General features: G+C 50.2%; 1 protein-coding gene across 1 annotated transcript in view; it reads right to left on the bottom strand.

Annotated features, from left to right (window-relative positions):
* Positions 1–13,473, bottom strand: part of pgd (phosphogluconate dehydrogenase) — a 31,547-nt gene extending 18,074 nt beyond the window's left edge. The window contains exons 1-3 of the mRNA XM_070860559.1: positions 13,377–13,473; positions 2,260–2,335; positions 430–609 (exon numbers count right to left, since the gene is read on the bottom strand). Coding sequence (XP_070716660.1) covers positions 430–609; positions 2,260–2,335; positions 13,377–13,384 — 264 coding nt within the window. The 5' untranslated portion in view covers positions 13,385–13,473. The remainder of the gene's footprint in view (positions 1–429; positions 610–2,259; positions 2,336–13,376) is intronic.
* Between the last annotated feature and the right edge of the window lie 630 nt (positions 13,474–14,103).

Raw genomic sequence — 14,103 nt, 5'->3', positions numbered from 1 at the left:
TAAAGTGCGCCGGGAGTTTGTGCCGGGCTGCACCCGTGACGACCGAATGCCCGCTGAGAGGCACAGGGTAGAAAAAGGCCACCAACCTGGATACGGCGTGGGAAGAGCTGACCTTATGGGGAAGAAGATGAGGGGAAAGGGCGTGTGCTTTGTGTAGGGGTGCGTAACCCTGCCACCGCTGTACCCCACACACTCCCTCCGCTGGAAGCAAACTTAAAACGGACACCAAATGAAATCTTTCCAGCTCTCAGCCCCAGCTTGGGCAGGCAGTTGTGTTTATCTCCCCACGTCCATCCCCTCCATCGCACGCCCCACCCCCAATGCCCCGCCCCACACGCCCATCCTGCTTGCTCTTGTACAAGTAACCTGCTGCCGAAACTCTGCCCGTCCGATACGCGAGCCGATTAACCGGGAGCACCGGCAACGTACCAGCTTCTGGATGAAGTCGTCGACGGCCTGGCCGGCCTTCACCAGGAGGATGATGCGCCGGGGGCACTTGAGCTTGCAAACCATCTCCTCCAGGGTGTGGGCACCAATCACTTTGGTCCCTTTGGCTTCATTCTCCAGGAAACTATCCACTTTGGAAACGGTCCGGTTAAAGGCACAGACCTGTGGCACAAACAGTGAGTGAGCTCTCACTCTGAGACAACATGGAGTCACCAACGACAGCCCGGCCCAGGATAGCCACAGCCTCCAGGTCACAGGATCCGGATTTAACGTCACCCCCACCCCCATCAGGACATCAAAAAAAGTTTCAACGGCCGGGTGTTTTGGGGGCGGGGGGGGGGGGGGGGGGGGGTTGGGTTGGAGGGAAATGGAGAACGAGGTAGAGCACATTGGTGAACACCCTTTGCATTTACCTCCAACCTGCGGTTGGACCCAGCTCAGACCGACAGAGAGTACATGCAGCAGTCTCGCTGATGACAGGGCCTTGAAACAGAACCAAGCTCTAGGTTTCAACCCTGTTCCTCGTGCGTAAACACCTACAGCATCAATGGGCCCATAAAAAGCATCCATTGCTAATTTCCTCCCGTCTTGCTACAATTGTACAGGGCCCTGGTGAGACCGCACCTGGAGTACTGCGCACAGTTTTGGTCTCCTTATCTAAGGAAGGATACACTTGCCTTGGAGGCAGTGCAACGAAGGTTCACTAGATTGATTCCTGGGGTGAGAGGGCTGGCTTATGATGAGAGATTGTGTTGACTGGGCCTATATTCTCTGGAGTTTAGAAGAATGAGAGGTGATCTCATTGAAACATACAAAATTCTGAGGGGGATTGACAGGGTGGATGCAGGAAGGATGTTTCCCCCGGGCTGGGGAGTCTAGAACCAGGGGTCACAGTCTCAGGATAAGGGGTCGGCCATTTAGGACTGAGATGAGGAGAAACTTCTTCACTCAGAGGGTGGTGAATCTTTGGAATTCTCTGCCCCAGAGGGCTGTGGAGGCTCAGTCTTTGAGTATATTCAAGACAGAGATCGATAGATTTTTGAACTGAGGGGAATCAAGGGATATGGGGATCGGGGAGGAAAGTGGAGTTGAGGTCAAAGATCAGCCATGATCTCATTGAATGGCGGAGCAGGCTCGAGGGGCCGAATGGCCGACTCCTGCTCCCAATTCTTATGTCTAGCCTGTGTTTGGATCCAGCTCAAACAGATGAGATGTATCTGCGTCTGTCTCTCTGACGTGGGGACATTAATAGAACCCAGGTCAACAAAGCTTAACCCTGTTAGGCGTGGATAAAAACCTACTGCGTAAAACGGCCCATAAAAAGCATCGATTACTAATAAGATTCACCAGAGGAAAAAAAAAAATCACAAAAACAAAAAAGGGTTTGGAGAGCGAAGTTCACATCATTGAGCCTTGAAAAAAAATAAGTTGACAAGTGAATCTATTTTGTTGTTGGTGCAACACTAAGGAGCCAAACCAGACCCCTCCCCACACCCCCTGCCCACCCCCACAAACAGTGCACAAGCAGAATTAGCACTGCCCACGTTACTGCTCACAGTCCGTTCCCCCAGAGTTCAGAGTTCCCCCAGACACGGTGCCGAGATGGGTGGACAATACAGGAAGGAAGGAAGAAAACAAACCCTTGATCTTACAGCACTTCACCAAACCGGGTCCCTGGGATCCCAGAAAGCGCTTCACATTCACAGAGTTATGTTTGATGCACAGTCACTGCAAATGCGGCAGCCAGTTTGTGCACTGCAAGATCCCATTAATAGTCAGCAAGCAAAGTGAGTAACCACAGGACATACTCACCACAAAGCCATGGTCATTCATGTTTAAAATCAGGTTCTGGCCCATCACAGCCAATCCAATGAGTGCGATATCAGCTCTGTTGGGAAAGGGAGAACATACTTTCATTTCTAAATCTTGTTCTATTAGACTCATACTTAAACATGAGAATTGTAGGGGGAGCACACAAAACAACTTGTTTTTATGGAGCGCCTTTAACGTAGTAAAACCTCCCAAGGAACTTCACAGGAGTGTTATCGAAGCAGCATTACAGACAGCTCAAGGCTAAAACCCAGGATCTAAACAACAGGTGGTGGATGGAGAAAGCACAGGAGATACAGCAGCTGGCCGACAGCCATGATGTGCGAGGATTCTTCATCGCAGTCAAGGCCACCTAGGGGCAAAACACCCAAGGCCCCATCCCACGAACATCCCTGGCCAAGAACATAGAAACATTCATCAAGGACATCGAGGCGGTCAGGGCCCGCTGGAAGGAGCACTTCGAAGATCTCCTCAATTGAGACTCTACCTTTGACTCGAGTGTTCTCAACTCCACCCCCCCAGCATGCGACCCGCCACCACCTCAGTGAGACCACAACACTGCACGAGGTAGGAAAAGCCACGGGAGCGGACGGAATCCCTGCCGAGGCGCTAAAGTATGGCGGAGAGGCGCTGCTGGTGCGAATACACGACCTCATCTCTCTCATCTGGAGGGAGGAGAGCATGCCGGGAGATCTCAGAGATGCAGTGATCGTGGCCATCTTTAAAAAAAGGGGACAAGTCCAACTGCGGCAACTACAGAGGAATCTCCGTGTTATCAACCATCGGGAAAGTCGTCGCTAGAGTCCTCCTCAACCGTCTTCTCCCCGTGGCCGAGGAGTTCCTCCCGGTGTCACAATGCGGATTCCGTCTTTGCAGCGTGACAGCTGCAGGAAAAATGCAGGGAGCAGCACCAGCCCTTATACATGGCCTTCTTCGACCTGACACAGGCCTTGGACACAGCGAGGGTCTATGGAGCGTCCTCCTCCGGTTTGGATGCCCCCAAAAGTACGTCACCATCCTCCGCCTGCTCCACGAAGACATGCAGGTCGTGATCCTTACCAACTGATCCATCACAGACCCAATCCACGTCTGGACCGGGGTCAAACAGGGCTGCGTCATCGCCCCAACCCTCTTCTCGATCTTCCTCGGTGCCATGCTCCACCTCACAGTCAGCAAGCTCCCCGCTGGAGTGGAACTAAACTACAGAACCAGTGGGAACCTGTTCAACCTTCGCCGTCTCCAGGCCAGGTCCAAGACCACCCCAACCTCTGTCGTCGAGCTACAGTACGCGGACGATGCCTGCGTCTGCGCACATTCAGAGGCCAAACTCCAGGACATAGTCGATGTATTTACTGAGGCGTACGAAAGCATGGGCCTTATGCTAAACATCCGTGAGACAAAAGGTCCTCCACCAGCCTGTCCTCGCCGCACAGCACTGCCCCCCAGTCATCACGATCCACGGCACGGCCCTGGACAACGTGGACCTTTTCCCGTACCTCAGGAGCCTCTTGTCAACAAGAGCAGACATTGATGAGGAGATCCAACACTGCCTCCAATGCTCCAGTGCAGCCTTCGGCCGCCTGAGGAAAAGAGTGTTCGATGACTATGCCCTGAAATCTGCCACCAAGCTCATGGTCTACAGGGCTGTAGTAATACCCGCCCTCCTTTATGGCTCAGAGACATGGACCATGTACAGTAGACACCTCAAGTCGCTGGAGAAATACCACCAACGATGTCTCCGCAAGATCTTACAAATCCCCTGGGAGGACAGACGCACCAACATTAGCGTCCTCGACCAGGCCAACATCCCCAGCATCGAAACACTGACCACACTCGACCAGCTCCATTGGGCAGGCCACATTGTCCGCATGCCCGACACGAGACTCCCAAAGCAAGCGCTCTACTCGGAACTTCTTCACGGCAAGCGAGCCCCAGGTGGGCAGAGGAAACGTTACAAGGACCACCCTCAAAGCCTCCCTGAAAAAGTGCAACATCCCCACCGACACCTGGGAGTCCCTGGCCAAAAAGTGGAGGAAGTGCATCCTAAGTGGAGGAAGTGCATCCGGGAGGGCGCTGAGCACGAGTCTCCTCGGCGAGAGCATGCAGAAATCAAGCGCAGACAGCGGAAGGAGCGTGCGGCAAACCAGACTCCCCACCCACCCTTTCCTTCAACCACTGTCTGTCCCACCTGTGACAGAGACTGCGGTTCTCGTATTGGACTGTTCAGCCACCTAAGGACTCATTTTAAAAGAGTGGAAGCAAGTCTTCCTCGATTCCGAGGGACTGCCTGGTGATGATGTTCTAACGAATTTGACACCGAGCCACATTAGGCGATATTAATGCAGATGCCAAAAGAATTAAGAGGAGCGCAGATATCTCGGCGGGGTTTGTGGGGCTGGAGGAGATTACAGAGATAGGGAGGGGCGAGGCCCTGGAGGAATTTGAAAACAAGGATAAGATTTTATTATTTTTTTTAAATCGTGGCGTTGCTTAACAGGGAGCCAATGTAGATCAGCAAGCACAGGGGTGATGGGTGAAGGGGATGATGTATTGGTTGGATACAGAACACACGATATATTGTGCCTCAGTTCCAAGACAAGACAAGGAGTCTGCAGTTTGTGAACGAGTCGGGTGATACCATCAACCTTCTATCGGGCCCTCACTACCACTGGTTGCAATTACAGTGCCTCTCCATTCACCGTCTTTTCCATTCTGCTTCAGCCTCTTCTGTCCACAGGCTTTGATAGGGGACAACACTTACTTCTCTATAAATCAAAAATGACGGAAATTTACAGTTGAGTGGATAAGCCAATACAAAAAGCAGTTTCATTGAGTGACTACAGTTATACAGGGCCTTGGTGAGCCCACACCTGGAGTACTGTGAGCAGTTTTGGTCTCCCCAAGAAAGGATATACTTGCCCTAGAGGGAGTGCAGCGAAGGTTCACCAGACAGATTCCTGGGATGGCAGGACTGACGTATGAGGAGAGATTGGGTCGACTAGGCCTGTATTCACTGGAGTCTAGAAGAATGAGAGGGGATCTCAGGATACGGGGGAGGAAATTTAGGACCGAGATTAGAGAAATGTTTTCACTCAGAGGGAGGTGAACCTGTGGAATTCTCTACCACAGAAGGCTGTGGAGGCCAAGTCACTGAATATATTTAAGGAGATAGATAGATTTCTAGACACAAAAGGGATCAAGGGGTATGGGGGAAAAGCAGGAATATGGTGTTGAGATAGAGGATCAGCCATGATCATATTGAATGGCAGTGCAGGCTCGAAGGGCCGAATGGCCTACTACTGCTCCTATTTTCTATGGGGCCCAAGTTTCCACACGATAAAAAACGGGCGCCCCTCCGAGCTGGGCGCCCGTTTTTGGCACCTAAAACGGCGCTGGAAAAAAAAACGCGTGATTCTGGAGCGCCCTGCAGCTCCTTGTCTGCCTGGCGCGGCACCCAGGGGGGCGGAGCCTACACTCGCGCCGATTTTGTAAGTGGGAGGGGGCGGGTACCATTTAAATTAGTTTTTTTCCTGCCGGCAACCCTGCGCGTGCGCGTTGGAGCGTTCGCGCATGCTCAGTGTGAAAAAAACATTGGCACTCGGCCATTTTTGTAGTTCTTTGTTGCCGTTTAATTTTTGAACATTTTTTAATAAAAGCACATTGCCATCAGCACATCAGCACTGAGGCTTCTTGTAGCAGGGAGAATGCTGCAGGAAGCCTCAGAAAGTTGAGGCACTCGTTTCCCTCCCCCCACCCCCCGCAGGAATGAACGGCTGCCTCAACTTATGAGGCTTCCTGCAGCATTCTCCCTGGGTGAAGCACTTTCACACAGGTAGGAAGATGGTTTATTTAATCTTTTCTTTGCTTATAAATTTTTATTCAAGTTGGATTTATTTGTATAATATTTGTAGAAGTATAAATAAGGATTGATTGTAGAATTTAATGACTTCCCTTCCCCCCCCCCACCTCGTTCTGGACGCCTAATTTGTAACTTGCGCCTGATTTTTTAATGTGTAGAACAGGTTTTTTCAGTTCTACAAAAATCTTCACTTGCTCCATTCTAAGTTAGTTTGGAGTACGTTTTCACTGTGGAAACTTTCAAATCAGGCGTCAGTGGCCGGACACGCCCCCTTTTGAAGAAAAAATTCTGTTCCAAAGTAGAACTGTTCTACCTGACTAGAACTGCAGAAAAAAAAATGTGGAGAATTGCGATTTCTAAGATAGTCCGTTCTCCACCAGTTGCTCCTAAAAATCAGGCGCAAATCATGTGGAAACTTGGGCCCTATGTAACTGGACTCCCAATTCCAGTTCCTCATTTGGCATTGACATAGACAGGCCTCAGAAAGACAGCTACCTCACAACTGATGGAAGTGTCCCTTCGAAATATTCGATTTTTCTGTTTTCAGATGCAGACGGACTGGAATTTCCAGCATTTTTTTCCTTCACTTATTTCGACCACAATAGGCAATGGCACAGCTGCAGGAGGTCAGACGGTCGACTGCACTGCATTCTGCTGACCGGTCAGGGTCCCGGCGGTTGTCCTGGGCATTCTCCAGGAACGGCCAAAGGCACCAGAGAAATGGGCGAATGTTCCCGACTCGTGCAAACCTCCGAGCAGCTGAGCCGGTGGGACACCAGCAGAGGTGAACTCACCGCCCACTCTCCCGACCCGGGAACCGTGGTAGGCAATGGGGAGAATGGGTCCCAAACAAGGGGCTCACCCCCCCCACCCACCCAAAAAGGTATGGCAAGGAGAACAATCCCATTAAAGTGACGTGGCTCGATATTCTGCAGGAACGACTGGAACCTTTACAAAGGCACGTTACTGACCCAGTCGGCAAACGTGCAGCCCAGTGTTGTTCCGAGTCGGATAGGTCATCAGATTCAGCCCTGACCCGTGCTGCGAAGGTACCTGGTCGGCACAGGACGGAGATCGGGGCGCGATAATTGGCCTGGGCTAGGGATGGGGCAAGAAGTGGATCATTGTTCAGTCCAACCGGCTGGAAAGTGTTTGTCTGTGGACAATGTGCAGGCAGGATTGGCATTGGCTGCAATGTCCCACCTCCTCCAGACCCCAATAAATCCCACCTCCTCTCCCACCCCTCCCCCAAACCCCAATAAATCCCACCTCCTCTCCCACCCCTCCTCCAGACCCCAATAAACCCCGCCTCCTCTCCCACCCCTCAATAAACCCCGCCTCTTCTCCACCCCTCCCCCAGACCCCAATAAACCCCACCTCCGCCAGACCCCAATAAATCCCACCTCCTCTCCCACCCCTCCCCCAGACCCCCAATAAACCCCGCCTCCTCTCCCACCTCTCCCCAGACCCTGATAAACCCCGCCTCCTCTCCCACCCCTCCCCCAGACCCCAATAAACCCCACCTCCTCTCCCACCCCTCCCCCAGACCCTGATAAACCCCACCTCCTCTCCCACCCCTCCCCCAGACCCTGATAAACCCCACCTCCTCTCCCACCCCTCCCCCAGACCCTGATAAACCCCGCCTCTTCTCCCACCCCTCCCCCAGACCCTGATAAACCCCGTCTCCTCTCCCACCCCTCGATAAACCCCGCACCCCTAACCAGATAGAACAGTTTAGCGCCAGCACACACTGACCCGTTATGACCAAGTGGGCGGGGTGCTGAAGGTACTGGAACGTTGAGCACCCGTGGAGTAATGTACCAGCGTAAATTAATACCGTCAGGCATGGAGTAAACTGGAGGAATAAAACCATTGTAAAATTCCAGGTCATAGTTACCCAGATAGACTGGAGAAGCTGGGGTCGCCCTCCTTGCCAAGAGGAGATTTAATCGAGGGGTTTAAAATCAGATACTGGATACAGTCAACAGTCGCCTTCAAAAAGGGAGTTGGATTGAAGGAGAAAATGGCAGGGGTATGGGGAAAGGGCAGGGAGTGGGACTGACCGGATCGCTCTTTGAAAGAGCTGACGCAGACTAGATGGGCTGAATGGCCACCTGTGCTGTACTATTCTATGATTCTATTCTATAATTTTTGTGAAACATTTGATGTAAAAGATGCAATAATGTGTTTCAGTGTTAGTGCCCCGAATGTAAAAGCTGGTTCCTCAACCAATGAGTGCATCCTGGTGTACCCAGCAGTGGGTCACCCTCTCGGGCTCACACCTTGCATAGTTTGGTTGATGCCAATTCCAAGACGATTAATCATGTTAATTTCCTCATTTGCACAACTTCCCCCCCAGTTAGAGCAATACCATTGTTAATTCAATGCATGCTGCAAATCCTTAAAACGCAGTATTGCAAAATAGCACCGCAGTTCAAACACACTCCCAGGATTCTCTAAGTGTGGCAATAGGTTTCGGCAGTAATTCGATTGGGTTACAAGCTGGTACTTCCTCATACTGCTGCTCCACCCATACAATGAGCAACGACTGGATTTCCAGCTTTTTGCAAAAACCGTCCTGCTCAAAAGGACATTGAGAAATCCAAGACACAAGGGAACAAGTGCAGCAGGTACAACGCCAAACATTATCCCACTCCACTACTGCCCAACCCATCCGCCACCAAAACACCACAATTAGAATCTTGGAGGATACAGCAGGGTTCAGCCCATCGTGCCTGTGAGATTGAAGTGGTTTTCACCTTGCCATCAATATACTGCCCTCTAGTGTCAGCTGTGGCTCAGTGGGTAGCACTCTCACTCCTGGGTCAGAAGGTTGTGGGTTCAAGTCCCACTCCAGGGACTTGAGCACAAAAATCTAGGCTGACACTCCCAGTGCAGTACTGAGCGGGTGCTACACTGTCAGAGGTGCCATCTTTCAGATGAGACGTTAAACCGAGGCCTGTCTGCCCTCTCAGGTGGATGTAAAAGATCCCATGGCACTACTGCAAAGAGCAGGGGAGTTATCCCCGTTATCCTGGGGCCATTATTTATCCCTCAATCAACATCACTAAAAACAGATTATCTGGTCATGATCACATTGCTGTTTGTGGGAGCTTGCTGTGCGCAAATTGGCTGCTGAGTTTGTCACTGGGTTTCAGTAGGAGATAAAGTTATGAGAAACGTTTATTCAATGGTCACTCGGACTGTGAAAAATACCTAGAAATACAATTATACATGTCCTTCCGAATGTGGTTGTTTATCGGAGCAGGGATCGGTGCTGGGACCACAACTGTTTACAATATACATAGATGACCTGGAAGAGGGGACAGAGTGCAGTGTAACAAAATTTGCAGATGACACAAAGATTAGTGGGAAAGCGGGTTGTGTAGAGGACACAGAGAGGCTGCAAAGAGATTTAGTTAGGTTAAGCGAATGGGCCAAGGTTTGGCAGATGCAATACAATGTCGGAAAATGTGAGGTCATCCACCTTGGAGAAAAAAAAACAGTAAAAGGGAATATTATTTGAATGAGGAGAAATTACAACATGCTGCAGTGCAGAGGGACCTGGGGGTCCTCCCAAAAAGTTAGTTTGCAGGTGCAGCAGGTAATCAGGAAGGCGAATGGAATGTTGGCCTTCATTGCGAGAGGGATGGAGTACAAAAGCAGGGAGGTCCTGCTGCAACTGTATTGGGTATTGGTAAGGCCGCACCTGGAGTACTGCGTGCAGTTTTGGTCACCTTACTTAAGAAAGGGTATACTGGCTTTGGAGGGGGTACAGAGACGATTCACTCGGCTGATTCCGGATATGAGGGGGTTACCTTATGATGATAGATTGAGTAGACTGGGTCTTTACTCGTTGGAGTTCAGAAGGATGAGGAGTGATCTTATAGAAACATTTAAAATAATGAAAGGGATAGACAAGATAGAGGCAGAGAGGTTGTTTCCACTGGTCGGGGAGACTAGAACTAGGGGGCACAGCCTCAAAATACCAGGGAGCCAATTTAAAACCGAGTTGAGAAGGAATTTCTTCTCCCAGAGGGTTGTGAATCTGTGGAATTCTCTGCCCAAGGAAGCAGTTGAGGCTAGCTCATTGAATGTATTCAAGTCACAGATAGATAGATTTTTAACCAATAAGGAAATTAAGGGTTATGGGGAGCGGGTGGGTAAGTGGAGCTGAGTCCACGGCCAGATCAGCCATGATCTTGTTGAATGGCGGAGCAGGCTCGAGGGGCTAGATGGCCTACTCCTGTTCCTAATTCTTATGTTCTTCAACACAGAAGTAGCTGTCACTCACAGCTATATGGCACTGACTGTGGCAGGAGTGGAAGAAATTTGAAGTGATGAATTATCACTCGAGACATTTTGTACAACATTGAGAAATATTTGACTTACAAAGCAATTTTACTGATGGTACCAACGCACTGCCATTAACATAGTCCATGTCTGAGCCATATAGGAGGGCGGGTATCACTACTGCTCTGTAGACCATGAGCTTGGTGCCGGGTTTGAGGTTCTGGTCTTCAAATACTTTTCCTCAGGCGACCGAAGGCTGCACTGGCACACTGGAGGCAGTGCTGGACCTCGTTGTCAATGTCTGCCCTTGCTGACAGTAGATGCCAGAGGTATGGAAAATGGTCCACGTTGTCAAAGGCCACATCGTGGATTTTGATAGCTGGTGGGGAGTGGGGTGGGTTGGTGGAGGACCTTTGTCTTACGGATGTTTAGTGCAAGGCCCATGCTCTCGTACGCCTCGGTGAAGATGTTGACGATGGCTTGGAGTTCAGCCTCTGAATGTGCGCAGACGCAAGCGTCGTCCGCGGACTGTAATTCAATGATGGAAGATGGGACGACCATGGATCTGGCACGGATCACTGCCTCCACAAGATTCTGCAAATTCACTGGTGGGATAGGCACACAGTCAGTGTCCTTGCTCAGACCAACGTCCCCAGCATCGAAGCACTGACCACATTTGATCAGCTCCATTGGGTCGGCCACACTGTCCGGATTCCTGACACGAGACTCTCAAAGCAAACGCTCAACTCGGAGCTCCGACACGGCAGGAGAGTCCCAGGTGGGCAGAGGAAATGCTTCAAGGACACCCGCAAAGCCTCGTTGAAAAAAAAGTAACATCTTCACTGGCACCTGTGACAGAGACTGTAATTCCAGCATTGGTCTCATCGGTCACCTGAGAACTCACTGTTAGAATGGAAGCAAGTCATCCTCGACTCCGAGGGACTGCCTATGATGATGATGAAGAACCTCATGACAATACTGCCTCTCACTTAGGAACCTGAGCCATCAGACAGGGGAAATTGCTGTCATCCAGCTCACAGGCAGATTTAACCTGAGGCCCGAGGCCCATCTGGAGCCCAAGAACCAGCACCGTCAATCTCTCCCTTCAGTCAGTACTGAAAGATACAAACATCTTCTCAAATTGTACCGGAGCATTGACCAGGCAGATCAGGTTCTATTTAAGTGGGTTACTCTCATTTTTAAAAAAAAAAAGGCAGCATGTTTAACAAAGTGGCTTTTATTCCCTTTTAGAGAAGAATTGTTCCAATAGACTGTCCCCAAACGGTGTCTGTGCTTTCGACTGGAAATCAGTTGAAGGACAGGAGACAGAAGTGGTTGACGGGATATTTTTCATACTGAAGGATGTACTGACTGACCCCAACCCCACACCCATTCCCCCCACCAACACACACACACACCCAGAACAAAACCAGGGATGAGAGGCTGTAGGTACGAGTAGAAACTAGAGGCTTGTTTTTTTTTTTAAATCATCACAAAGGCAGCTAAGAGGAGCACTGATAAGGCTGTTCAAAACGTGATGGGTTTTGATAAGCCACAATCAGGAAAATCTATTTCCAGTGGTCAGTGATTTGGTAACTGGAGGGCACAAGTTTCAGTTTATCACCAAAAGATCAAAGGAAGGGGCCAGGAGAAAAAGTGATGAAAACTACAAGAGATTTGAAAAAGTAGTGGATAAATAGTTGGAAAGGAAATGTAGAAGGGGATGCGGAAAGGGCATGGGAATGGAGAGAAGCAGCACAGCTTCCATGGGTTGAATAGCTTCGTTCCGCGCTGTAACATTTGAGGATTTCCCCACACGCTGAGCTCATTAGTCAGAGAGGCGTCGAGTAGCACAGACCTGTGGGCGTTTACAGCACAAAGCGGACATTCGGCCCACTGTGCTTTTTGCTGGAGCAATCCAAATCTAATTCCACAGCCCCGCGCGCACCCCATAGCCTGGCATCTTCAGCCGTTTCAAATACTTAACCAATTTTTGCTTAAAAAGGCGCAATAGTCTCAACCGCAAACACTCTCTGTGACAAAGTACTCCATCCTCCAACAAACCTATGTAGTGACATTTCTTCTAACCCCTCAGTGGTCATTTTTAATGGAAGACTCCATTTCACTGGCTCCCCAACCCAAGGAAATAGTCTTTCCATATTCTTTCTATGAAACTCTTAATAATTTAAAAAAATTCATTTAGATCTCATCTGAGCCTTCTCTACCTCAGCATTAATAGGTCTCGTATCTCACATTACTCTTCATAACTATAGTTGTCCACCCCTGGCATCATCCTGATGAACCTACAAAGTAGAGATGAGATACTCTCTCGTGATTGAACAAAAAGTGACTCCCCTCGCGTTCTAACACAGCGAGTGGTTAGGATCTAGAATGCACTGCCCGAGAGACAGACTCAATCGTGGCTTCCAAGAGGGAATTGGATAAGTACCTGAAGGAAAAAAAAAAACTGTGCAGGGCAACGGGGAAAGGGAGGAGGAGTGGGACTGGCTGAGGTGCTCTTGCAGAGAGCCGGCACAGGCTCAATGGGCCGAATGGCCTCCTGTGCTGTAACCATTCTACAATTCGATAATGAACCTCTGAGCAGTTTGCCCAAGAGTTGGAGGGGGGAGGACTGACAATGATCTACTTTCTCAGCCAGGAAAAGACATATGGCCCAGAAATCTGCAAAATGAAGGAAGGGAGGGGGAAGAAGAAATAAATGGGAGGAAGGAAGAGGAAGTTGTCCAGACCCAAGTGACTGAATCCCTTTCACTAACTCTGGATTGAAAAGAGCACAGATCCTGATAACTAAGAGGAAAAAAAACAGGGCAATAAATTTAAACAAGGTAGCAAATAAAATCTAAGAACACAGATTGTTGCACATGAATGTAAGCTGACAAGATTGAGAAGGGAACCCATTGCAGGGCACCCTGAGGACTATACTCACTGAGCCATGGTGCAGGGTCCTGGTGCAGAGGGAGCTACTTCCTGCTTGTCTGTTGCATTTTAGTACCCAGGCTCCGCCCCCTCGCGCCTCCTATTGGCTGGCTCCCGATTGCTACATTGGGGGTTTCCGGGCGGCGTGCATTCTGATTGGTCAGCCTCCTGTCACTCACAGCCGGCTGAAGCGAAGCAAAGGATTCATCGTCGATGGCTCGCTCCGGACCGGCCGGGCAGCCACCCAGGGAAGGAGAGCCCGAGCCCGCGGGGGGGCACAGGCTCAGGAAGCACCCACTGGGTGGCCCCCCCGCACCCCGGGGTGCGCGGTCAGCCCCAGGAGGGTGACTCAGACCCGGCCATCGAGCTCATCTCCGCTCGTTTGCTTTGGGCAAATAGCCTGATGAGCTCAGCCCAGGATTTCTTGCAAGTCAACATGACTTAACATATTGGGCAGAGGGGGGAGGAGGAATGCATGCGTGGGTATCAGGTGAGGACAGAACTGGAGGTAGGTTGGGAAACGAGATTAATAGGTATCTTGGTGGGTGAACAGTGGCAAACATTGCAAGAATCAATTCATAATTCCCAACAAACATACATTCCCCCTAAGGAATTAAACCCCCAGGAGATTAGCAGTCCAACTGTGGCTAACAAGAGAAGTTAAAGATAGTATTAGACTAAAGGAAGAGGCTTATATGTGGCCAAAAAGAGCAGTAAACCTGAGGATTTTAGAATTC

This window comes from Pristiophorus japonicus, chromosome 18 (genome assembly GCF_044704955.1).
Source record: "Pristiophorus japonicus isolate sPriJap1 chromosome 18, sPriJap1.hap1, whole genome shotgun sequence".
In the NCBI taxonomy this organism is placed as follows: Eukaryota; Metazoa; Chordata; class Chondrichthyes; family Pristiophoridae; genus Pristiophorus; species Pristiophorus japonicus.
The sequence above is the reverse complement of the archived record's forward strand: the minus strand, read 5'-3'. Positions and strand labels throughout refer to the sequence as shown.